The sequence below is a fragment of the Gopherus evgoodei genome, chromosome 6 (genome assembly GCF_007399415.2).
Source record: "Gopherus evgoodei ecotype Sinaloan lineage chromosome 6, rGopEvg1_v1.p, whole genome shotgun sequence".
Taxonomy (NCBI): Eukaryota; Metazoa; Chordata; order Testudines; family Testudinidae; genus Gopherus; species Gopherus evgoodei.
Genome location: NC_044327.1, coordinates 111,281,336 through 111,308,374, shown reverse-complemented (window position 1 = coordinate 111,308,374; position 27,039 = coordinate 111,281,336). Strand labels below are relative to the sequence as shown.

The 27,039-nt window shown below is 42.0% G+C and overlaps 2 protein-coding genes across 2 annotated transcripts in view; both read left to right on the top strand.

Moving 5' to 3' along the window:
- LOC115653412 (sperm flagellar protein 2-like) overlaps window positions 1-9,058 on the top strand; it is a 67,237-nt gene extending 58,179 nt beyond the window's left edge. The window contains exons 22-26 of the mRNA XM_030566705.1: window positions 5,532-6,721; window positions 6,832-7,055; window positions 7,140-7,348; window positions 7,443-7,566; window positions 7,690-9,058. Of these exons, the coding sequence (XP_030422565.1) occupies window positions 5,532-6,721; window positions 6,832-7,055; window positions 7,140-7,348; window positions 7,443-7,566; window positions 7,690-8,065 (2,123 nt within the window). The 3' untranslated portion in view covers window positions 8,066-9,058. The remainder of the gene's footprint in view (window positions 1-5,531; window positions 6,722-6,831; window positions 7,056-7,139; window positions 7,349-7,442; window positions 7,567-7,689) is intronic.
- An 8,092-nt stretch (window positions 9,059-17,150) lies between these two features.
- The window catches only part of LOC115653414 (sperm flagellar protein 2-like), a gene marked incomplete at its 3' end in the record, with an annotated part of 59,911 nt that continues 50,022 nt past the window's right edge, over window positions 17,151-27,039 (top strand). Inside the window, exons 1-2 of the mRNA XM_030566708.1 lie at window positions 17,151-17,245; window positions 26,872-26,978. Coding sequence (XP_030422568.1) covers window positions 17,230-17,245; window positions 26,872-26,978 — 123 coding nt within the window. The remainder of the gene's footprint in view (window positions 17,246-26,871; window positions 26,979-27,039) is intronic.

Here is a 27,039-nt window from a genome sequence, read left to right as displayed (position 1 = left end):
GAGAGAGCTTTGTCTGTGTTTAGTGTTAAGACTTATGCCCTGTTCCATCAGAACCTTTGTCACACAGCCAGTGCTAGTCTTAGCACACTTACCACTGGCACTCCTTGTGATGGTGTACTCAATGGCTCCTTGTGAGTGCCAGTGCTATTAATGCCAATTCTTCCTCTGGCACTACAGTCTGTGATGTCTGTTTGGGACTGAGGAGACGCCTGTGAGGAAGAAGACAAGGAGGAGTGCTATTATGACACAGAGGAAACTAGTAACTCTTCAGAAGTCAAATATATTTACACAAGGGAAGATAAGTGTAATGACTCTGCCCTGCAGGATCTCACTTTCCCAAGTTTTTTAATTGGATAGCTAGGTCACCAGTTTTCCTTTAAGACCTGATTCTGCTGCTGTTGTATGGTACTATTCAGCAGAAATATTCAATAAATAGTCCCATTTTCTTCAATGGAACTTCTTGTGAAAAAGACCCTACTCACTGGAAGTAAGAGTACAGAAGTTGTTCCTTAGTCCCTCACTAGAAGACACTAGGGACTGAGACTGATCAATTCTTAGATCATATTCCTCTTTGAATACAATTTCACTAATCATTACAATAGGGTGTAATATGCTATGGAGCAAACTCACAGAGCACCTCCTTGTGCCAGGACACAGCATTGCAGGGGTTCTTCTGCTCTAGCACCCAATATTGTCCATCATACTGGTGCTGTAGCAGTCTGCAGCTTCCGTAGCCTGCCCTTGTCACCTTTCAGTTCACTCCCCTTCTGAGGGCAACAGAAAAGTCCAATGAGGAAAAAATCCAGAGTCCAATGTTCTTTATGCTAGGCCTTTGACTCCCATATGGAACTCATCTGTCTTTTGCCTTTTTCAGTCCCACGGCCTACACCTCCCCTCTTGCTGCAGGAGAAGGAAGAACCCAGGCCTGCCCTCTCCTCTGGGTTCCAGCCCAGGGACCCCATGTTAGGCAGCTAAGAACTGCTCTTTTTAATCCCTTGCTGCTTCTTCAGGCTACTCCTACCTTTTCCTTGTCTTTCACAGGGGCTGCAGATTCCCCTATTCCTGCTCTGGAGTTCTGTCTCCTCATGTGGCTTTTCCCCAGTCAGTTACTGAGGTGCTTCCTCAAGGCTACTTCCATCCTCTTTGGTAGCAGCTGGATTGTACTTCATAAAGCCCATTTTTGTCTTGCTCTGTCCTTAAGATAGGAGTCCCCCGCAGCCATCTGCCTGGAGCTGGAGTTGCAGTTCAGGCAATCCTTCATATCTCTTCTTAAGACAGGAGTCCTCAAGCTCTTTTCCTTGTAAGTGGGGATTGTAATTTAGGTTAACTGTAGAGCCTTAGCCTGCTTTTACTCCAGCTGATCCCTTTTCCCCTACTAGGCTGCAAGCTTGGAGGGTTCAAGCAAGCAAGCCTTCAGCTGGTATGCCCCCTACTTTGAGGGAGAAGACAGCATATATGCTGGTTTCCTTCCTCAAGATTGTCCCTGTCGGCTGAGAGAGAGGTGAGTCTTGCCTTACCCACTCTGCAAGGCTCCTTGTCCCAGGCCCTGAAAGAAATAGTAACGGGATTTCCTCCCAAACATTGCTTCTTTTCAGAACCACTTCCTCTCTTTCAATATCTCCTATTTCCTCCATCCTTATATATATCAGACCTCCTAAAATCTTAAAGGGACATGCCATGTGATGGGGTGGGCTGACTCCTAGGCCTTACTACCCATAAGGGGACAGACTACTCCATCACACCTATTCTGACCCACTTTGTGGTGGCATCCTTATTCCATTCTAGCTGTTGCTAAGGCAGTAGGTAGGAAATATATGCTTACTCAGATGCTTCTAGTTACATCCCCCAATGGCCTATTGAGAGTTTGGTATAGTCTGCTATAGCCAGGGCTAAAATGGGCTAGATTTGTGGGGCAGCACCACCTGATCAAGCCTTGGGACACTAGTATACCCATGCAGAAAGACCACATGGTTGCTTTGCAAATCTCCTGCATGGAAAGAAATCCAAGGCTTCCTGCCATAGTGGATTTACCTCATACATAACAGGTTTTGACAAGACCTTAGAGTTGCAGCCTTACCACACCATAACAGCAGTTGATTTATTCAGACAACCATAGAGAGCGCATTCTCTTCTACTGTATTAGTGTCAAATATATGAAAAGATGAAGTCATACCAAATTAAACAAAAAGACTGACTTGTTAGCTGGCATTTTTCATTGTGCCTTTATGATCTGAGTGGATGAAAGACTCAAGGAAACAAAGGGTGGATTTGTTTTCTTTGCTCTTGATCAAGCCTACACATTGTCCCTGAAAAAATTCAGATTTGGTATCTGTCATATCTTTTGTGTTACCTCCATATGAAGGCCTTACGAGCACTATGTGTATCTAGAAAAATCAAAATTAGAGTCAGTTGCTCTTTCTCTAGATAGTTGCTGTGTTTGAGCCCTCTCAGAGAAGGTATTTAAATTTCTTGTGTTTTTCCTAAGTGAGAGAATCAGCAAAGATATGAGCCATTTTCTACTAGATGTAACTGTCCTGTTACTGTAGGCTGTTTGTATTATGAGCTGTTGCCAATGCACACATTTACCAAGAACTATTAGATTTTGGTTTTAGAGAGGAATCAAATTATATTACTGTTGGTTTAAGCAGGTATAATTCCTCTGACATCAATGGACTTGCACCTGCATATGCCATTAGTGAATTTGGCCCTTGGTATATCTTATCAGCATTATGGAAACTTCTGTTCTAGGTTGTCCAACGTTTCAGTTCATGCCTCAGTAACTTTATTTTACATTTTGGAATCTTTATTAGTCTCTCTTTTATGTTTTTGTTTTAGAGGTGTTTATCCACGCCCAGTCCCATTTGTGGAGTCTTTCCCACTCTCCCTGTCTCATATTCTATTATGTATATCTGTCTAGCTTGTGATGATACAAATATATTCACAACAGTTTGTTGAGAATTTTTGGTGCTATATTTTTATTTTAGAGACATCTCTGGAGAGTGGGAATGTGCCAGAAATGTATTTAGATTAGAGAAAATTGCTTACTTGTAATTGCTATTTTCTAGCAATATGTGTTGTGATAGACCACCAGTAATCTGCCTTCCTGTTATGTATTTTGAGGTTTCTGTTGCTATTTTTTAATAAATAAATTGTAGAAGTATTTCATTTCCCCCTAAGGAGGAATTGGCAGCTGACCTGCAAAAAGGTTGTATTGCAGAGATGGTGCAAGATGACCTCTGTGAAAAGCAAGCTTGAGGGGTTCCCACCATGCCTGCATGCATGAGCCTGCCTCCATGAACAGTGATGTGTTGCAACATATATCTTGAAATATTAGTCATTTCATGCAAGTCATCACCTCATGCATAGCTATCAAGAGGAAAATAAACTTCTAGAACAGGAAACTTTATTGGCTAGATTGTGATTTTAGGCACAGCTATGCATAATGTGCGATGTGTAAGCTTCACCATCCCAGGCGTAGTTCTCACAGACATTGTGTCTCAGAGACACCCCCACGAATCACATTTCCTCTTCTTCCTTGTTCTACTACTCTATACCAGTAGTAAATTTTGTGCCGGCCAGCAAGGAGCATAGATGAAGCCAAAACTCTGCACTATCTATCTGCTTTGGGTTGAAGTAAGTAAGCATGTATTATTTTTAGGAGTCCAGACCCAAATGGAGTAAGAGGTACGCTTATTCCACCTCTTTCTCTTGCATGGGTGTATTAGTTAAATTGGAGAAGATGGGGATTAGTACAAGAATCAAAGGGTGGGTAACGAACTGGTTAAAGAGGAAACTACAACGGGTCATGCTGAAAAATGAACTGTCAGGCTGGAAGAAGATTTCTAGTAGAGTTCCTCAAGGATCAGTCTTGGAACCAGTCTTTTTGAACATTTTCATTAGTGACCTTGGCACAAAAAGGGATGTGCACTAATAAAAATCTGTGGATGACACAAAGTTGAGAGGTATTGGCAGTATGGAGAAGGACCAGAATATTATACAAGAAGATTTAGACAATCTTGAAAACTGAAGTAATAGAAATGAGATGAAATTTAGTAGTGCAAATTGACAGGTCAACAGCAAGAATTTCTGCTCTAAGGTGGGTACATATCAATTGGAAGCTACAGAGGAGGAGAAAGGTGTATTAGTCAACCACAGGATGACTATGAGCTGCCAATGTGATGTGGCCATGAAAAAAGCTAATGCAATCCTAGGGTGCATTAGGTAAGGTATTTCCAATAGAGTGAGTGAATTTTTATTACCGTTATACAAGGGATTGGTGAGGTGTCATCTGGAATAGTGTGTGCAATTCTGCTCTCCCATTTTTAAGAAAGATGAATTCAACCTGTAACAGGTGTAAAGAAGAGCTACTGGGATGAATAGAAGAATGAAGTACCTATCTTACAAGAGGAAACTTAAGGAGCATGGCTTGTTTAGCCTAACAAAATGAAGGATGAGGGGAGATATGATTGCTCTCTATAAATACTTCAGAGGATAAATACCAGGAAGGAAGAGGAATTATTAAGTTAAGGCACAAGATGTTGGCACAAGAACAAATGGATAAAAACTGACCATCAATAAGTTTAGGCTTGAAATTAGACAAATGTTTCTAGCCATTAGAGGAGTAAAATTTTGGAACAGCCTTTCAAGGGGAGTAGTGGAGGCAAAAAATCTAACATTTCAAGATTTGAGCTTGATAAATTTATGAAGAGGATGGTATGATTAAATTACCTACAATGGCAAGTAGACCATCTGTGAATGCTGTTAGCAAATATCTCAAATGACCTGAGATGGGACAGTAGATTGAGAAGGCTCTGAGTTACCCAGAGAATTATTTCCCTGGCTGGTGGATCTCACCCACATGCTCAGGGTCTAACTCTTTCTGGGTACATCTTCACTACTGGCCGTATCAGTGGGTAGCAATCGATTTCTCAGGGATCGATATATCGCGTCTCATCTAGATGAGATATATCGACCCCCGAACGTGCTCTTGTTGACTCCAGAACTCCACCAATGTGAACGGCGGTAGCGGAGTCGGCAGGGAGAGCCGTGGACGTCGATCCCGCGCCGTGAGGATGGTAGATAACTCGATTTAAGATACTTTGACTTCAGCTACGCTATTCATGTAGCTGAAGTTGCATATCTTAGATCGATCCCCTCCCCTAGTGTAGACCAGTCCTCTGATATTAGGAGTCAAGAATGAATTATGCCTCAGATCAGACTGGCAGACACCTTGGGGTTTTGGGTTGTTTTTCCCCACCTTTCTCTGTGGCATGGGGCATGGGTCACTTGCTGGTTTGAATTAGGGAAAACGGTGGATTCTCTGTAATTTTAAGTCTTTAAATCAAAATTTGAAGACTTCATTAACTTAGTCAGAGGTTATGGGCCTATTACAGGAGTAGTAGGTGAGGTTCTGTGGCCTATGATGTGCAGGAGTCAGCCTAGATAATCATGATAGTTCTGTCTAGCCTTAAAGTTTGTGAGTGTATGCCCCAAACAACCAAGCCCCAAATAATGATTTTTTTTAATTATAGCCATAAAAGCACTGAAGCATTTTAAAGGCAAGAATATCTCTCCTAACAAGAGCAAAGTCGGTGACGAAGGAAAAGAGAAACAGTGTTTTGAACATCAAGCAAAGGGGAATCGCCAGTTTCTGAAAACATGGCTAACGAAATACCCCTGGTTAAAGTATGATGATAAAAGAGGAATAATGTTCTGTTCCCTGTGTCGCAAGCATAATGTGAACTTGGGGGAAAACATACATAATTTTTGTTCTGGGACTGACATCTTTAAGCTTGAATTTATAAATGTACACCACAGCAGTGAAGCTCATGCCTGGGCTAGTTGCATGGAAGCTGCCAGCAGTGCTACAGGAGACCAAGCTTCTACTGAGCAGATGTTAAAGAGCATGAGCAAAGTAACTTTAGGACGAATAGAAAATATTTTTAGAACATGCCATGCTATAGCCAAGTGTGGACGTCCTTTCACAGACCTTGACTGGATGTGCAAACTGGATGACATGAAAGGTGTGGACATTGGTTCTATGTTTAGAAATGACAAGTCAGCAAGAACATTTATACATTATATTGCTGAAGTAGAACGTAGGGCCTTGAAAGAGAAACTCGAAAAATGTAAGTTCTTCTCCCTTATTAGTGATGGAGTGGCAGACAATGCAATCAAAGAAGGTGCAGTTGTATATATACGCTTTGCCTCTGAAGGAAAAGTCCATTGCCAGATTGTTGGGGTTCAATCAGTTGACAGGTCTGATGCTTCAACTATAAAAAATGCCATTGTGAAAACTTTGCAAATAAATCTTCAGGTCAATCTGTCAAGTCAAGACTGGTCAAGAAAATTAGTTGGGTTTGGGAGTGATGGTGCAGATGTCATGGTAGGAGAAAACAATGGGGTAGCTAAGCTGCTGAAGGAAATTCAGCCTTGTGTGCAATCTGTGCATTGTTTTGCTCATCGACTTGAACTGGCTTATAAGGGAGCTCTGAAAAGCATTCAGCTATACACCACTCTAAATGGTCTCTTGCAAAATATGTATTACTTTTATCATAACTCACCTCTAAATAAGAGCAATCTCAAATCCACATATGAAACCCTTAAGCTACGTCCAGCGATTCCCTCTCGAATTGGAGGCACTCGATGGCTTTCTCGCCTACAGACAGCTCTCCAGATCCTACTTAAGGGTTACCCTGCAATTCTCCTGCATATGAATAAGGTAAGTGCTTTAAAAATTGTATGTAACTTGACACACACACACACAAAAAAGCAAGCTCATGGCTACTTGTTTGTCACCATTTTCATTGATGTATTATTTTTCTCGTTGAGTTCCAGATGCAAGGAGACCCAAGTGCCTCAAATCACCAAAAAGCCAAATGCCTTCTAAAGCTTCTTCTGAAAATGGAGGTTGTCAAGTTCTCTCACTTCTTGCTGGATATCATTAATGTTCTCAACATTCTATCCCGTGTTACTCAGGATCGTAACTCTTCCATTGCAGATATATTTGCAACCATGCAGTCGACACTGGAAACACTCCAAATGTATAAAACAAGGTGACTGTTTAACCATTACACCAGATGTTTTGCCTCAAAGTGTAAGAAAAGATTAACATTTGTTTTGTATTCTACATTTTTCAGATCTGGTCCAAAGGAGCGCCTAGTTGATGCAGTTACACACTTTCATGGTCACCAGCTTGTAGGAAATGAAAATATCTTACCAGTACGAACTAAAGTATTAAGTAATCTGGTGAGGAGGCTACATGATTGCTTTTGTGATGCCAGCCAAGATGTCTTGAGAGCTACCACCATTGGAAGTTTTAGACTTTGGCCAGACAAGATCAAACAAGGTCTGGAAAACTATGCACTGGCTATCTGAATAAATCTGCATTATTTGTGTTTTTCTTTAAGTTATGCAGATGTTTTCTTTCACCTTTGGTACAGAATTTGGTGAAAGGGAGGTCTCCATCCTAACTAAGCATTATCAACCAATACTGGAAGGTGCCAATGTAAAAGTCGATGAGGTTGACACTGAATGGAGCATGCTAAAATTAGAGCTATATGACAGGTAATAAAGATACTGAAATTGTACAAGTTCATCAAGCTAAAAATGTTTGAAGCCAGTGTGTTTAAAGATTATGTAAAATCTACATGGCCATTTTTTAAATTTATTTTTTGCTATTCTTTTTAGATTTCAGAACATTCGGAGTTTGACATGGGATTCAGTGAATTCAGATTACTCTCACAAGTATCCTAACATCCTGATGCTGGTAGATTTGATCCTAACACTTCCTGCAAGTTCAGCTGAGGCAGAGCGTGGCTTCAGTCAAATGAAGCTTACCTTGATGCAACTGCACTCTAAAGGAATGTCTGAAAGTGTGACTGATCTCATGATAATTCAGCTGAATTCCCCAGACATCAAAAAGTTTGACCCAGAGAAGGCTATTCATTTGTGGAATAGTGCTTGGCAAAGACATAGAAGACTACAGACTGCCTATATGATAACTAATGGAAGATCAGATTGCTCCTCAGACTCTGATTTTGATAGTCATTATGGGAGTGATTAGAGTTGTTCAAAATACCAAGTTTTCATTTTTGTATCTTGCATGGAGATTTTTGTAACATTCCTTGAAAATTTAGCCAAAGCAAAAATTACACTAAGTTCACAAAAATTTAGCATTGCCAAGATGGCAGCCATTATATGTCCACTACTGAATCTCCAACAGCTTCTCCGATTTGCCCATATACACTTGATATAAAACCAATATCAGGACCAAACCCAAAGATAATTTAAAAAATGCTACTCTAGAGGACTTCATGCCATTAGTGGCTCCTGGCTCCTCTCATTTGGGGGACAGTATGATGTCTTGTAGTTCCTTTTAATTTATTATCCATGATTGAATTGTAGTACACTACATCCAATATGATTGTCCATAATCTCAGCTGCAAACTTGATTTAAACAAGTGTCTTGAAATAGTTGCTTAAGAAAGATCATTGGTAAAGCCCTTACTTTTTTTTAACAGTCCAATGAGAAATATACCTCTACCCTGATATAATGCTGTCCTGGGGAGCCAAAAACTCTTACCGTGTTATAGATGAAACCTCATTATATCGAACTGGATTTGATCCACCGGAGTGCACAGCCCCGCCCCCCCGGAGCACTGCTTTACTGCTAATTCGTGTTATATCAGGTCTCATTATATTGGGGTAGAGATGTACTAAGTAACCATTCCTGTCAAATGATGCTTTCCCCCTGTATCCTGTGAATCTGGGCCACACCGTATCCAAAAAATTGTCTTTCAGTTTATTAGAAATGGTATAGAATCATAAAAAAATGTAGGGCTGGAAGGTATCTTGAGAGGTCATCAATTCCAGCCCCTGCGCTGAGGCAGGATTAAGTAAACCTAAGCCATCCTTGACAGATATTTGTTTAACCTGTTTTTAAAAAATTCCAAATGACAGGGATTCTAGAACTTTCCTGAGAGCCTATTCCAGATCTTAACTACCCTTATAGTTAGAAAGTTTCCTAATATCTAACCTACGTCTCCCTTGCTGCAGATTAAGCCCATTACTTCTTGTCCTACCTCCAGTGGACATGGAGAACATTGGTTCACAGTCCTTTTTATAACAGCCCTTAACATATTTGAAGACTGTTATCAGGTCACCCCTCAGTTTTCTTTTCTCATGTCTAAACATGCCCTGTTTTTTTAACCTTTCCTCACAGGTCACATTTTCTAAACCATTTTTGTTGATCTTCCTTGGATTCTGTCCACATCTTTCCTAACTGGATTGATAATTATTTTTTCTGTTCTATCTTGGCTGACAACTACTGTGATCTCATTTAGGTTTAACGTTTGTCAAACTTACCCTGCAAAATACTTTTCTAGAGAGCTGGAATGATGCGGCCTCTGGCGGGACATAACTGAGAGTATCAATTCAGGACAAATTGCTTAGAGCAGGGCAGTTACAGCCCAAGGCTGGGTTTTCTTTACTATTAAGGCACACCAGAAATGCCAGAGAGGACTTTGGTTTTACCTCACTGGCTAGCCATATGTCACATAAGCAATTCCCTTAAGACACACCAGTTTCCCAGTATCACCACCAGCACCTCTCCTTATGGGGGTGATTGGTTATGAAAACCAATACCCCAGTAAAAGAAAAAGGGTTCTGCCGATCCCAAAGGTGTTTAAGATCAGCACGGATTTCACTGTTAAGCCAGGCTGGTCGCCTGCCACATTTATTATTCTTTCTATACATTGGAATGGTTTGTTCCTGCAACCTCAATAAGGATTTTTTTTTAAAATACAGCCAGCTCTCCTGGACTCCTTTCTCCCTCAGGTTATTCTCCCAGGGGATCCTGCCCATCAGTTCCCTGAGGGAGTCAAAGTCTGCTTTTCTGAAGTTCAGGGTGTCATAAACAGATAGCTAAGGGTTAATGTCTCTTTCACCTGAAAAAAAGTAACCTGAAGCACCTGACCAGAGGACCAATCAGGAACCAGACTTTTTCAGGTCTGGGTGGAGGGAAGTTTGTGTCTGAGTTCTTTGTCTTCTGTCTGTCTCTCTCTCGGCTATGAGAGGATTTCTGTTTCCTGCTTTCTAATCTTCTATTTCCAAGTTGTAAGTACAAATATAGTAAGGCAGTAAGGTTTCTATTGTTTTCTTTTGTATTTACATGGGTATAGTTGCTGGAGTGCTTTGAATTGTATTCTATTTGAATAAGTCTATTTATTCATATTTCTTTTAAGCAATTGACCCTGTATTTGTCACCTTAATACAGAGAGACCATTTTTAATGTATTTTTTCCATATCTCGCTTATGCTCGGCTTCTTTGATTTGTTCTTCAGCCTCCGTTTTTGCCTTAGAAGTCATGGTTCCTGTTTTCTTGTGTTGGGGTGCCCTCTGGTGTTTATTGTCTGAACTGCAGGCTCTGTTGCCTCCTGAGGTCTGCCTAGCAACAGTGCCTTTTTCCCTTTCTTCCTCTAGCTAATCTTTTCAATGTAAAGTAAACCAGAAAAACCACTTTATTTGCATGTGTATAGTGCTGGTAATTGCCTCCTAATGGCAGTGCTATTGTGTGACAAAAGACCCGTAATAGCTCCTTAATGGTTTCTTGCTTAATATGCAAGCCACAACTGCCAGAGAGAGCAGAGAAAAAAAAATTCTCTCTGGTTTCCTTTAAAACCAAGCTGTTTCTCTCTGCTTAAAAGCCCCTAGCAGAGAAAAGAAAAATATAATATTCCTACTGGCTTCTGGATTCTATCTATCTCACCACTGCACACCATGTCACAACCTAGTCCCAGATTTGGACCTTAGCGTCCAAAATATGGGGGTTAGCATGAAAACCTCCAAGCTTAGTTACCAGCTTGGACCTGGTAAAGCTGCCACCACCCAAAAAATTAGAGTGTTTTGGGGACACTTTGGTCCCCCCAAACCTTCCCTGGGGACCCCAAGACCCAAATCCTTTGAGTCTCACAACAAAGGGAAATAAACCTTTTCCCTTCCCCCCTCCAGGTGTTCCTGGAGAGAGAGACAGAAGCAAGCTCCGTGAATCTAAACAGAGGGATTCCACCCTCCCCGTTTCCAGCCTTGGAAAATAGAAGTACCGAGAGCTAATCTCTCTTCCCCCCTCACCCAGAGGGAATGCAAAGTCAGGCTAGTAACTCTAACACACACAGATTTCCCCCTGACTTCTTCCTCCCACCAATTCCCTGGTGAGCACAGACTCAATTCCCTGGAGTTCCCCACTAAAGAAAAACTCCAACAGGTCTTAAAAAGAAAGCTTTATGTAAAAAGAAAGAAAAATACATTAAAAATGGTCTCTCTGTATTAAGGTGACAAATACAGGGTCAATTGCTTAAAAGAAATATGAATAAACAGCCTTATTAAAAAAGAATACAATTCAAAGCATTCCAGCAACTATACCCATGTAAATACAAAAGAAAACAATAGAAACCTTACTGCCTTACTATATTTGTACTTACAACTTGGAAATAGAAGATTAGAAAGCAGGAAACAGAAATCCTCTCATAGCCGAGAGAGAGACAGACAGAAGACAAAGAACTCAGACACAAACTTCCCTCCACCCAGACCTGAAAAAGTCTGGTTTCCTGATTGGTCCTCTGGTCAGGTGCTTCAGGTTACTTTTTTTCAGGTGAAAGGGACATTAACCCTTAGCTATCTGTTTATGACACAGGGTACATATTCTGTTGCTCTCCTTTCTTCCTTGTGTCAGGATCCTGAACTCGACCATCTCATGGTCACTGCCTCCCAGGTTCCCATCCACTTTTGCTTCTCCTACTAATTCTTCCCTGTCTGTGAGCAGCAGGTCAAGAAGAGCTCTTCCCCTAGTTGGTTCCTCCAGCACTTGGACCAGGAAATTGTCCCATACACTTTCAAAAAACTTCCTGGACTGTCTGTGCACCGCTGAATTGCTCTCCCAGCAGATATCGGGGTGATTGAAGTCCCACATGAGAACCAGGGCCTGTGATCTAGTAACTTCTGTTAGTTGCCAGAAGAAAGCCTCATCCACCTCATCCCCCTGGTTTGGTGGTCTGTAGCAGACTACCACTATGACATCACCCTTGTTGCTCACACTTCTAAACTTAATCCAGAGACTCTCAGGTTTTTCTGCAGTTTCATACTGGAGCTCTGAGCAGTATACTGCTCTCTTACATACAATGCAACTCCTCCACCTTTTCTGTCCTGCCTGTCCTTCCTGAACAGTTTATATCCATCCATGACAGTACTCCAGTCATGTGATTTATCCCACCAGGTCTCTGTTATTCCAGATACCTGTAATCAGTTAAGCGTTTCTTGATTGGGCACTTACTGAGAATAGTCCTTTCTTAAGAAGCTGACCAAATGCTTCACTGAGGCTTCTTAGAATCAAACACATTGAGATACAAGTACATAGCCAATATTTATAGCTTCAAATACAAAAATGATACACACATACAGACAGCATAATCATAACCAGAAAATCATAACCTTGTCATAGACACCTCATTCAACAACCTTTGTACAATATTTGGTGCAACTATAGGACCTTAGTTGCAAAAATAATCTATACGGTCACAATTCATGTCAATAACGTCACAACAGCCAAAATGGAGCCATTTATACCTATCTGATTGTTGATTGCCTCTGTCAGATGGACACTCAAAGAAGTCACAGAATTCATTCCTTAGAACTTCTTGCTAAAAGTCAGTTCCAGTCCAGGGGAAAGACAACCGACATCAGAAACAGCTTCCAGAAAATTGAATTTCTACTCTCATCCAATTTGTATTAGAAGAAAAATGGAGTGAGATTACTTATGATATTCATGGTCATCAAAACTTTCTTGGGGACTAAGACCCAGATAGGTCTTAAGAAAGTGAAACAACTTCATGGTAAAAGAGAATTTCAAGATGTCACTCACTTCTAAATCAAGAAGAGCAGCAATGTACTCTGGATATAAGGTACTTCAAATGCAAAACTGCAGAAGGTATCTCAGATGTATATGTGTAGTATACACACAAAATACTTTAGATCTAAGCAGTTATCAGATTCAATAATATAATAAACACAATTGTGTAATAGATATACAGCCTTTGAATGCATGCTTACTCTAATGGATGATAGGTTGATCAAGTACAGCTCATTAATAGGGGTCAGAACAAGAGGTCAGCAATCATGCACCAGAAGATGGTAGAATACCTTTATAAAATATACATCTTTTATAAGATATGATTTTCAAACAATCACATCATTCAATTGTCTAAGCACTACTAATCCTATTATTAAGGAACAAAACATGGAATGGTATATGTTGTGCTAGGTGCATTATTTGGTACATAGTGTTGCCAGTTCTCACAATTTTATCATGAGTTTCATGACATTTGGTGTGTTTCTTAAAGCACCAGCTCCTGGAGTTGTTAGATTCTCAGTGTTAATTTAATTTTTATTTTAAAGGAAGTTTCAAACCTCCTGGTTGTGGAGGAAAGCCTGAAAATCTGACTGCAAAAGGCTCAAGCACCTGAAAACAAACCAACCTCCCGCCCCCCACCAAACCTGAAGTTTGCAGTTTTTTTAATCTCCTTATTTTTAAGTCAGTCTCATGATTTTGGTGCAGGGTGGGCTGCTGGGTCATGATTTTTGAATGCTGGGGGTTAGCAATACTGGGTACATTTCTTTAGGTGGATTGCTGCAGAACACTAAAGAAATGGTGCTGTCCCAACATGAAGCATACTCAGAAATGGTTATAAGGTGATTCTGTACAAATATTATCTCAAAATTAAATGAAGAAAAATAATTAAATCCTTTTTGTTTTTTAAAATATAATGTTACACTCAGAAGTAGTTTCATCATTCACCGAGTAAACAGGGAAATACATTAAAATTGGAAAAAGCTATCTGAAAAACATAAACTATGTTTTAAAATCTTTTTTTGAATCTTATTTTCCTGCTCTTGACATTAGCCTCTCCCTCTCTTCCTACTGATCTCTCTCCTGAGACACCATTTGGTGGGGGGGTGAGGAAATAGGCCATGCTACATGTGGAGATACTGAAAGACTCAGGCTGGCTTGGAGAGTCAGTTCTGAAATCATCAGAAGAGATGGGGCTTTAGCCTATGTGAACAATGTGATTACATAGCCCTGCTTACATAGGGACCACATGCACCCACATCTCACCAGCCAGTCATAGTGCTATTAATTGTGATTAATATTCTCTACTATGATTCTCTTTTCATCCCAGTTTCTATCTCCAATACTTCTTGACTCAATTTCTTGAATTTCCTTGTCTCACAATCACATTCTAGTACTATCCATGAAGGGGTGTTACATAACTCCATGTAGCTTTACAAAAGGTGAAACTAGGGGATAGCTACATCTTGGGACGTTGTTGCAGATAGGCAAGAGGCAATTGGATTTTTAGGAACGTGGAGCCAATTAGGGTCCTGTACATCGTACTTCACAGAGACCCTTTGAGGAGGAGATATGAGAGAGATAAGTAAACTAAGCCATGATGTGATGTAAGGGAAAACAGACAGCAGATGTCCAGAGCAGGAGTGACTACAGCCAAAAGAGGAAAATGGCATAAATCAAGGTTAGGAAAAGTTGATAATGGGTTATTTAAAATTACTTAAAACAACTCAAATCATGGCCATGCTGGAAGAGGAAAGAAAAACCAACTACCTGAAAATAAGAATTCTGATATTCCAAATGTTCATGATAAACCACTGGGAAGTTCTCGATTTTAATTGATTAAAATATATAAAAATATACTATATTATCTTAGTCTGGTCTGCCTACTGCTTTTCTAAGGGACTTTGCTGCCCTCTCCGTGCACCCACCCACAAACCAGTAACAGTAAATCTGGGGTAGAGTACCCGGTTATTAAATTTATTAAGAACATGCTGCATATGAAGCTTCCCATTAAGGAGCACTTCATGCCACAGATAATGGTGTAGGTCTTACCAAACTTATAAAGCTTCCTTTTGATCATGTGACTCTTGTAACCTTGAGTTTTTCCATCAAAGTTTATTTTTTTGGTGGGTAATAACTTCAAATTATGAAATCCACAAACTGGGATTCTATGTATGTTAGCAAATGGTCCACCAAATGCTAATTTTATAAGGTGTTTTTTCTCATAATATATATCCAAATTTATTCAAGAGGTGATATAAGAGCACCTTTATCTGTCTGTTATCCTGCAAATATTTCTTCTCTGTTCCCCAGTCTATTGGAATCACCTTTGGTGTTTAAATTCATGATGGGCCATTTAGGGGTTCAAGTTCTGGATTTCCTCTCTTACCTTGGCCTCTGCCAACAGACTTCATACTTGCCACAGCCTGTTTCTTCCTTACCAAGACACATGTGCACGCAAGCACACATATGCGTGCGCAACTTCCTACTGGCCCCAGGTTACCTCTGTGCATTAGAACTTATGTAGTGCATTGCTCACTTGTTTTCAAGATTGAAACCCAGCACACAGGTTATCAGACGTGCTGATTCCCATGATCAGGTAGATACTGAAAACTGTCAGGGCAGCTGGGCAGTATGCTGTGGTTGAAGCAGGAGCTGGCGCAGGCTGGAGCAAGAGCAGGCACAGGCTTTGGCTGCAGCAGGAGTAATCTGTCAGAACTACCAGGGAGATGGGAGTATCCCCAACAAGGTAGTAATGTTGAGCAAACTGGAGTGGCTGCTTTCACTAGAAGCCAATATACCTATTTGGGGGTCACCTGGTTAGACCCTTGCTTGTGGATTAGCTGAACCCTCAGGACTTGCAGGGACTTACGTCCAATGACCTATCAGGCTCAGAACACTCAGATTCAGGGATGACTCATCAGGTTCAGAGTCATCCTCTGACTCTGAACACTCATTACAGTACACCCCCCCCAACACCCGAAAAGTTTATCTGGGTGTGTCATGGTATAATTCCCACTCTGAACCTTAGCGTCCAAAAGATGGGGTACCAGCATGAATTCCTCTAAGCTTAATTACCAGCTTAGAACCTGTAGCGCTGCCACCAACCAAGAATTCCAGTGCCTGGTACACTCTGGTCCCCCTAAAACCTTGCCCGGGGACCCCCAAGACCCAGTCCCTCTGGATCTTAACACAAGGAAAGTAAACCCTTTCCCTCACCGTTGCCTCTCCCTGACTTCCCCTCCCTGGGTTACCCTGGAAGATCACTGTGATTCATACTCCTTGAATCTTAAAACAGAGATGAAAATTTACCTTCCTCCCTCCTTCTCTCTCCCCCTCCCAGATTCTCCCTGAGAGAGAAAGTAATCCTAATACAGAGAGAAATTAACCTTTCTCTCCCCCTTCCCTCCTTTCTCCCCACCAATTCCCTGGTGGATCCAGACCCAGTCCCCTGGGGTCTCACCAGAATAAAAAAAAAAACAATCAGGTTCTTAAACAAGAAAAGCTTTTAATTAAAGAGAGAAAAACAGTAAAAATTAACTTTGTAAATTTTAAAAAAATGGAATAGGTACAGGGTCTTTCAGCTATAGACACTGGGAATACCCTCCCAGCCTAAGTATTCAAGTACAAATTAAAATCCTTTCAGCAAAATACACATTTGAACTCCTTCCAGCCAAATACACATTTGAACTCCTTCCGGCCAAATACACATTTGCAAATAAAGAAAACAGCCATAAGCCTAAGTCTCTTTATCTACCTAGTACTCACTATTCTGAATCTATAAGAGCCTGTATCAGAGAGACTGGAGAGAAACCTGGTTGCACGTCTGGTCCCTCTGAGCCCCCAGAGTGAACAACCACCAAAAAACAGCACACACAAAACTTCCCTCCCTCAAAATTTGAAAGTATCCTGTCCTCTGATTGGTCCTCTGGTCAGGTGACAGCCAGGCTCACTGTTCTTGTTAACCCTTTCCAGGCAAAAGAGATATGAAGTACTTCTGTTCCATTAACTCTTAACTATCCGTTTATGACAGGGTGTGACTGATGGAATTCTCTAAGTAGGGCAGGTGTATGTACATTGTCAGCCAGCCTCCACAAATGATCAGCTGGATCATAACCCTCCCAATCTACAAGATAGATAAGCTTTCTCAGAGAACTCTGGAGTCCAAGATCTGATTAAACAGGTACTCCTCATGTCTCTGGACCATGACAGATGCTGGTGGAGGCTGAACTCATCTGGAAAAGGAGTTCTTGAGACGTGGAATACTGGATGCATTTTCATCATCTTGGGCAGTTGGAGTTTGAAGGCTACAGAGACTGATCCGTTGGATGGGCCAACATATCGGTAATCCAGCTTTCATGAAGGTCAGGTAGAGTCAAAGTCAGCCTGGAGAGCCATACTTCATCTCCATCTGTAATGTAACGGGTTCCCTGCCAATGGAGAGTGGCGTACCATTTGAAATCCTGTTTGGTGGCTTTCAACTCTTCTTGGATGCAGAGCAGGTGTTCCACTAGGTTGGAGGCTGTGGGTACATGGGAGACTTGTGGCGTAGACAGATGGAACTGGGAGTGGAAGCCATAACTGATATAAAAAGGACTCTGGTGGATTAATCTCTAACCAGAAATGTTATACACAAATTTGGCAAAAGTCATTCTGATGGTAATTGATTAAGCAGTGGAGGTTTAGGTCAAGAATTTGTTTGTGTTCCATCTGTCCATACGTCTAGCAGCGATAAGCTGAGGAGACCAATAGATCCACATCCAGGAGCTTGAACAACTCTAGCCAGAAATATTAAATGAACCGTGATCTTCAGTCAGATGTAATGTTGGACAATAGACCATGGAGTTTGAAGACATGGTTGAAAAGCAGTCATTCTGTTACTTTCACTGTGGGAATTTGAAGGCACAGCATGAAATGGAACATTTTTGTAAATGGGTTGACAATGACTAGCACAGTTATGTGGCACTGGGCATTTGGAAGTTCAATGATAAATTCCTTGTAGATGGATGCCAAAGGTTGAGACAAAGTTCACGATGGAATCAAAGTGTCCAGAGGATTGGCAATGGAAGTCTTCATTCAAGTGCATATATCACAGAAGTTGATGTAAAATTCAATAAACAAATGCAGCTTTGACAACCAAAATTTTGAGACACCAGCCTCAACATTTTCCAATGGCTGAACACAAATCACGACATAGCCAGAGTATTGCTAGAAGTGGTTGACCATTAGCGATATAAATCTGGTCTTTAACCAAGAGAATCTTGTTCTTGACCAAGAATTTTGAGTCAGGAGCTAGGTCCATTTCAGTCAACATAAGTTTAGCTGCAAGTGGATTAAGGGTTAGGAGGGACTTCATGAGAGATGGCAAGGGGTGTTGTTCACTGCCACATGGGCATAATGGCATTGTTTCAACACTGTGTCCCATTTCCTTTGTCTTTGTGCTTACTCTTATAAGACAACCATTCTTGGCACCTGAGGGATACGTCAGGATGAAGTTAAACCTGAAAAAAGGGACCAATGAATCTGGCATTGATTGAGAGCTCTTGCACTTCACAAGTATCCACGCATGCTTGGACTGGGAAACATTCACCTTCCAGGTGATGGCACCATTCTTCAACAGCCGCCTCGGTGGCCAGCAGTTCTTTGCCATAGATTTCATGGTTTTGCTCCATGTGCATCAGTTTCCAGGATTAAAATGCACAAGGATGAAGCATACCCTGGGGCCCATGTCACTATGACTGTACTACTGTAGTCACATAATTGGAGGCATCTGCTTCAACAACATAGGGTTTTGCTGTGTCCAGATGTACCAAGGTGGGTGCTGATGTAATTGATCAAAGGTGGCCTGGGCTTCTTGTGTACTAGCAAATATAGTATTCTTCCAGAGCAGCCAAGTAATCAGGGTCACCACCTTTGAAAACCCCTGGATGAATCACCAATAAAAATTGGCAAATCCCAGGAAATACTGGACATCACAGACATTTCTTGGGCTACCCAGTCCATGATTGTGGATACTCCTGAGGTCCATACCTGTCTTGCTGAGGAAAATGACATAGTTAAGAAGTTCACAGACAGGTGGGTGTAACGTCTCAGGTATCCTGTACAGGCATTTGCTTGTAGAAACTCAAGTACCAGGCAGACATGTTGGTTGTGTGGGGCTTGATTTTCTGAGAAGATGAGGATGTCATTGTCATGGATCCACAGGGTCTAATGTACAGTCAACCTATTACCAGTCCCTTGGGAAGTGACCCCAGTAGGAACCGGGCAACAAGTACCAACATGGTTCCACAGGGGCAGGCCAGGGTCCTCAAGACTCCAAGACTGTGCCTTTCACCACCAGCAAACCATGTCTCTCTCCGTGACTCCCTACAGTGGATCCTGTCAAGGCAGACACCTACAGGAGGCTTATCTTGTACCCCTTCAGAGATCAATACCCTTAGTATTTACAGCAACAGCAAGCAGCCTTTTCAAAATAAGATACATTTTAGTCACCCATTATACAGAAACTGAATAGTCTTTGGGATAGCACAGAGAGGCAAAAGTTAAGCCATAGTCCTTTCTGACCAAGCCAGTGTAAATGCCAGCCAAGCTGTGATGATTTCAGTCTGTGTCCCTGTTTCTCTATTCCAGTTCCAGGTGAGAGCAGCAAGCCTCTTCCAGAAGCCAACCCTTTATCCTCAATGGTCACCTCTCCGTCCTTTCTTCTCCAGGCAGGGCCTTGCTGAGTTTCCAACTGCACCTGAAGGAACTTCCCACTGTTGAGTATAGATTGTTCAGTCTTTGGGGCTTCCATTGTACTGCTGGATCCTCTGTTGATCTGGGCTGGTTTCAGCCAGTTCTTTAACAACCCATTCATTTCACCCAGACAACAAGGTGACACACACGCCTCATATCTTCTGCATTGTTCCAGAAGGAGTGTTAACCCTTTCCCTCCCTGGGTGGCAATGCAAAGTACAGGAAGAAACTGAGGCACACATAGGACTTATAGAAATATTACCAAAAAATCCCACTTCCTCACAGTCATCCAGGTAGATCACTATGAACTGGTCTAGATTAGAACATCCTTGAAGATGTCATTGACAACGTTTGGAAATATGGCTGAGGTGAGAAACTCAGTTTGATTTGTCACCCTTCCAAATTCAGACTAGATTGTAAGCACTGCGAAGATCAAACCTGGTAAATAACTTGTCAGAACCTACCCTTTCCAACAACCTGTTGAACAAAGGAAAGGTATACTTGTTTTTAACAGTGATTTTGTTCAACACGATAGCCTATGCAAAGACGCAAGGAGCCACCCTCTTTTTTAACAAACAGAATCAGAGCTCCAGCAGGAGACATGGACAGACAAATTAAATTCTGTGCAAGATTCTTGGCAACACATTCTTATAAGGCCCTGAGTTCTGGTTCCAATAGGAAATAAATCCATCCAAATGGAATTCTGGCCCCTGGCTGGAGGTTGATGGGGCAGTCATAGGGTCTGTGTCAGTTGTCAGCAGCAGTAGCTTGACTCAAATCATTTCTTGCATCTTCCAAGAGATGTCAGGACCATGGTTCAGGGAATGCTGAACATGGTCAAGAAGTGTGGTGAATTGATTAAATTAAACTGCAAAGTTTCCTGATGGTCTTGGATTTCAACCTGGAGGGGCACAGTTTCATGTGTGACTGGACTTGAGGATGGCATGCTACCATCAGTCAATTCCATTATGTCTGGAGTGAGGTTTTTCCGCACTGCAACTTGGTTAGCTTTGACGAACTCCATGTCCATAAAATTACTAGACATCAGAATCCACAAGCTCGGAGCTGGATGCAGTTCACTTAAAGTATAGTTGGGATGCAGAGGCAGAGCAAGACCAGCAAGTATGGAAGGTGGTAATTTGTGTCTGCCAAGATACATGTTAGAAAGACAAGATGGGTAAGGTAATATCTTTTATTGGACCAACTTCTGTTGGTGAGAGAGACGAGCTTCAAGCTTTTTCAGTTAAGCTTGAAAGCTGATCTATCTCACCAACAGCAGTTGGTCCAACAAAAGATATCATCTTGCCCACCTTGTCTCTCTAATATCATGGGACCAACACAGCTACAACAACAGTGCATACGAGATACATGATGGCAGAAAATGGGGTACATGTGAAGGACGTGACTCCATGGTTATGTCCAGCTGCAAACCCTCTAATGGGGCTGGACACAGTCATTTCCCAGGGATAGGATCTGGATTTAAAGGGACATTCAGTAGTGAAATGGCCTTGTACACCACAGTGTACACAAAGTCTGTTCTGCCACCAATACTCCTTTTCCTGATCTGTGAGGTACCTTTGCCTTATTCTCATCTGCATAGGCTCTGGTCCTAGAACAGCCTCTGGGGATGGCCAGAATGGAGCAGAGATCAACTGAGCATGTGGGGGTGTCTCTTCTTGGCATTGTTCGGACAAATGGCTGGCAGTCCAGATATACAATTCAATATATGAATTTAGAATGGGGCAGAAGTGGTATATCTGGGCTGCCTGATTCCACCCTGTATCAGCAACCATATGCCAAAAGTAAGCAGCATGTGCCAGTATGGCCAGTGGCCTTGTCAGAGAAACTTCAGCAGTTTCAGCGGCTTTAGTAGTACAAGTGCAATTCAGATAGTCAAATGTCAATGAAAAGGTGTGGATGAACTCATTGAAATTAGTAAGGATCAGGCTAACCTATTCCAGAAGTGGCAAGAACCAGTTAAGGGTTTCACCGGTCAATAAATTGATGATAAGCCCACCTTTGTCTGGTCATCAGGATACATTATGGGACACATCAAGAACAAAAGGCAATATTGGTTAACAAAATCACAAAATGTCTGGCAGTTCCCTTCAAACCTTTCCAGAAGTGGGCCTTTCCAGAGGGACCATAGCCAGCACTACTAGAGCTGCTGGGATTTATGAGCAGACAAAGGCATTCTTCAGTTGCAGCTGGGCAAGCTGATCCTGAAGGCTTTGGACTAACTTCATCATCTCAGTGCTGAACATCCCAGGGGGTTTCCATCTCAGGCATTGGAGCCACACATGTAAGGAGAAGTCTGCTCAAACTGTCAGGACAGCCAGCCAGCCAGCCGTGGCTTGAGCAGGAGCAGATTCTCAGAATTACCAAACTGCTGGGATTATCCCTGAGAAGGTAGTGACGTTGAACAGACTGGAGTGGCTGCTTTCATTAGAAGCCTATATACCTGCATTGGGTCACCTATTAGATTCTTGCTTGTGAATTGGCTGGACCCTTAGGACTCACAGGGAATTACCTTAAATGGGTTTATCAAGCTCAGAACACTCATCACAAAAAGCCCCGCAGTAGTGGGGAGTCACAGCCTGAAAGGAGGAAGGAGCATAGAGAGAGAATCAGTTCCTAAAACACACTAGTTATGCTATGTAGTAGTCAAACAGATTCTTAGTGCCCATTGCCACTGAAATTTTTCTTTATAAACTGCCTTCATAAAGAATAAAGAATTGCCTTCAGTGAATAAAATCAGAACAAAAAAATCTATATAATTATTGGCGTGATTTTTAAAAAAAATAAACAAACACAAGAAGTCCAGGCTGTAGCTAAAGGTATGTCTACACTATGAAATTAGGTCCATTTAATAGAAGTTGATCTTTAGAAATCAATTTTATACAGTAGATTGTGTACGTCCCTACTAAGCGCATTAAGTCGGCAGAGTGCATCTTCAATACCTGCTAGGATTGACTCACAGAGCGGTGCACTGTGGGTAGCTATCCCACAGTTCCCTCAGTCTCCACTGCCCATTGGAATTCTGGGTTAAGCTCCCAATGCCTGATGTGGCAAAAACATTGTCGTGGGTGATTTTGAGTACATGTCATCAGTCTCCCTTCCCTCCCTCTGTGAAAGCAATGGCAGACAATCGTTTCACGCCTTTTTTCCTGGGTTACCCATGCAGGCACCATAGCACAGCAAGCATGGAGCCCGCTCAGCTCACCGCTGCTGTTGTGAGCATTGTAAACACCTTGCGCATTATCCTGCAGTATGTGTAGAACTTGGCTAAGAGATGCCAGCACGCGGATGATTGTGAGGAGGACATGGACAAAGACGTTCCTGAAAGCACGGGCTGTGGCAATTGGGACATCATGGCAGCAGTGGGGTTGGTTTATACAGTGGAACACTGATTCTTGGCCCGGCAAACAAGCACAGACTGGTGGGACTGGATAGTGTTGCAGGTATGGAATGATTCACAGTAGCTGCTAAACTTTCGCATGCATAAGGCCACTTTCCTTGAACTTTTTGAGTTGCTTTCCCCCTCCCTGAAGCACAGGAATACCAAGATGAGAGCTGCCCTGACAGTTGAGAAGTGAGTGGCAATAGCCCTGTGGAAGCTTGCAATGCCTGACTGCTACCTGTCAGTCCGGAATCAACTTGGAGTGGGCAAATCTACTGTGGAAACTGCTGTGATCCAAGTAGCCAGTGCAATCACTGATTTTCAGTTATCAAGGGTAGTGACTCTGGGAAATGTGCAGGTCATAGTGGATGGCTTTGCTGCAGTGGGATTCCCTAACTGTAGTGGGACAATATATGGAATGCATATCCCTATCTTGGCACTGGACCACCTTGCCAACCAGTACGTAAACCACAAAGGGTACTTTTCAATGGTGCTGTAAGCACTGGTGGATCACAATGGACATTTCACCAACATCAACATGGGATGGCCAGGAAAGGTGCATGATGCTCACATCTTTAGGAACTCGGGGCTGTTTGAGCAGCTGCAAGAAGGGACTTACTTCCCAGACCAGAAAATTACCATTGGGGATGTTGAAATACCAATAGTTATCCTTGGGGACCAAGCTTCCCCCTTGCTCCCATGGCTTATGAAGCCGTACACAGGCAGCCTAGACAGTAGTAAGGCGCAGTTCAACTATAGGTTGAGCAAGTGCAGAATGGTGGTAGAATGTGTCTTTGGACGTTTAAAAATTGGGCGTTCATAAATTGCACTGGAGGAATCAGCCCCATGTGTCCCACTAACAATGCACAAGGTTAAAGGGGAGCTCAGCTGGAGGCCTGACTAGAGCAGGCACCATCCCTTTAAATGCTCCCCTCCTTTGCCTTCTCCTTGTAGGTGAGGAGGGCTCAGGGCAGCCTTTTTTTTTTTTTAATTTATTTAGTTGGGGATTGGTGCTGCTTTGAGCAGGGGGTTGAACTAGATGACTTCCTGACATCCCTTCCAATCCTGATATTCTATGATTCTGTGAGAAGCTTACTGGCGCTGTTTGCTGACTAGGTTAGATCTCAGTGCAACCAGTATTCTCATTGTTATTGCTGCTTGCTATGTGCTCTATAATATCTGTGAGAGTAAGGGGGAGATATTTATGGTGGGGTGGGACGTTGAGGCAAATTGCCTGGCAGTTGTTTTGAGCAGCCAGACACCAGGGCTATTAGAAGAGCACAGCTAGGCATGCTGCATACCAGAGAGGCTTTGAAAACCAGTTTCATGACTGGCCAGGCTATGGTGTGACAGTTGTGTGTGTTTCTCCTTGATGCCTTCACCCCTCCCCCCACCGTGGGGCTGTTCTCCAGAATGATCCCTTTTAGCCAAGCTCAAACAGCCCAGCATGAATGGGGTCCTTTTACTGTTCCCTTACAAAAATTCGCCTATTTCAACCAGGTGACCATGAAAGATATCACTCTCCTGAGGCTAATACAGAAAGATATAGACTGAATGTTGCTTGAATGCGACCAAAACCCAGGACCATTTGCTGCCATACCTTGTGCTGCATTGATTCCAGACTACTTGCTTGGTGTGGTAAAGTGTCCTACCATGGAGGATGAAATAAAGCAGCCCTCCCCAGAAACCTTCTGCAAAGGCTTTCAGAGTACCTCCAGGAGAGCTTCATAGAGATGTCCCTGGAGGATTCCCACTCCATCCCCAGACACATTAACAGACTTTTCTAGTAGCTGTACTGGCTGCAAATGCATCCCAATTCTTCAGGGCAAATCACACATTAAATACTATTGCTTTTAAACCCTGTACTGTAGTTACAAATGTGCACTCACCAGAGGTGCCTTCTCCAGCTTCAGGGTCAGGGATCCCACCTTGGGAGGGTATTGACTCCAGGGTGATGGAAAGACCCTTGCTGCTGGGGAGAATGGATTCACCGCTTGCCTGCTGCGCATTCTCCTCCTCCTCCTCTTCTTCCTCATCCACAAAATCCTCCTTCTTGTTGCGTGAGACTCCCACCTTGCTGGTGTCCATGGACAGTGGTGGGGAAGTGGTAGGGTCCCCCCCTAGAATGCCATGCAGATGATCATAGAAGCAGCATGTATGGGGCTCTGACCCAGAGCAACCATTTGCCTCCTTTGTCTTTTGGTAGGCTTGGCTGAGCTCCTTAACTTTCACATAGCACTGCTATGTGTCCCTGTTGTAGCCTTTGTCCACCATGCCCTATGTGATTTTGGCATATATATTAGCATTTTGTCTTTTTTATCAGAGTTCGGCCTCCACAGATTCTTCTCCCAATACAGCAATCAGAACCAGTGTCTCCCTTTTGGTCCATGCTGCAGCTCGTTTGCGATTCTGGGGGGACTGCATGGTCACCTGTGCTGCTGAGCTCACCACGCTGAAATGAAGTTCAAAATTTCCCAGGGCTTTTCCTGTGTACCTGGCTAGTGCATCAGAGTTCACAGAATTCACTCTGGACAGAATGCTGTCCAGAGAGGTCATATCAGTGCACTCTGGGATAGCTCCTGGAGGCCAATACCGTCAAATTGAGTCCGCACTACTCCAAATTCAACCCTCACCGGAGAGGAGTACAGAAATCAATTTTAAGAGCTCTTTAGATCGACAGAACAGGTTTGGTTGTGTAGACACATTCATTTTAAAATCGACCTAATGCGGCTAAATTCGACCTAACCCCGTAGTGTAGACCAGGGCTAAGAGAAATGTAAGGAAATAGCTATTTTTCTGATGGTGTTTGATGAAGATGTCACTTACAGGCCCTATGAAAATCCCATCTTCTAGAAGCATGGCAGTAATACTAGCCAGACAAAGGTCAGTTTTGCCTCTCAAAACTGAAGTCATATGAGGCTCACTCCATATTTTAAACTTTATTGCCTGAACATGGATTGCACACTAAATCCTAATCTAGTTTGTCTGTGTTTCAAAATCCACAATTTATTTATCTTATTTACCTCAGCAACCACAGTCTTCCTTTTTTAAATGTGAAATTTTTGCATATAATCTCAATTTTCTATTTATTCAAATAAAAGTACCTACTTGTTTATCAAAGATAAATAGACATAGTAATTTTTTTCTTTTAATTTCATTAGAAAACTTCTTTGCATTAGATATCTACAATTTTCAGAAGCTGGGCTTTCATAAAGAATTATTATTTTGAAATAAAGTTCAATTATTTAACTGTAGCTGGAATTTTCTGCAAATGTATTGTGGTCTCCTCTAAAGTTCCACTCTTTCATATCTACTTGCTTTCAAGAGTAAGCATCTGATGTTTTCTAATTAACCTAAACCGAAGAATGTAGGTCTTATGAATCAAAAAGAAAGCATTGGTAGCGATAGTGATATTCATATACAAGACTATGTTGGTGTGTGGCAGCTAGCATCTGTGATGGCCTCTCTACTTATTAACTGTCAATGTAATCTAGTCAAAGATGGATTAGTGATCATAGTACAGGCGAAGAGGTCAAACATGCAAAATAAATGCAATTTATCATATGGTTCTGAAGTTTATTAGGTGCTATAAAATGGGTTATAAGGACCGTACATGTGGTGTAATTCACAGCATGTGTATATTTTATATATAAAAATGTAAGAGCTGGAACAACAGAGGATACTTTTGTGAATTACACTGATAGTACAAGTAATTTTTCTGTAATCATAGAAAGTAAATACTCAAAATATAGTTTATTTTATACCAATATTCCCATTCAGAAATTGCAGATATGTCTTTTGCTATCCATTTGACACATTTTTATTTTTTCGCTAGGTTTAATATCAAATAAAATATTTATTGACATTCTTCTTGACTTGATTACTTTGAACCTTGGAACAAACAGCCTTCCTGATGTATGGATGCGCCTCACAGTTTCAGATGTAAGTTTTAATTAATATTTCATTTCTGTAGATCTCATAGACTCTAGGACTGAAAGAAACC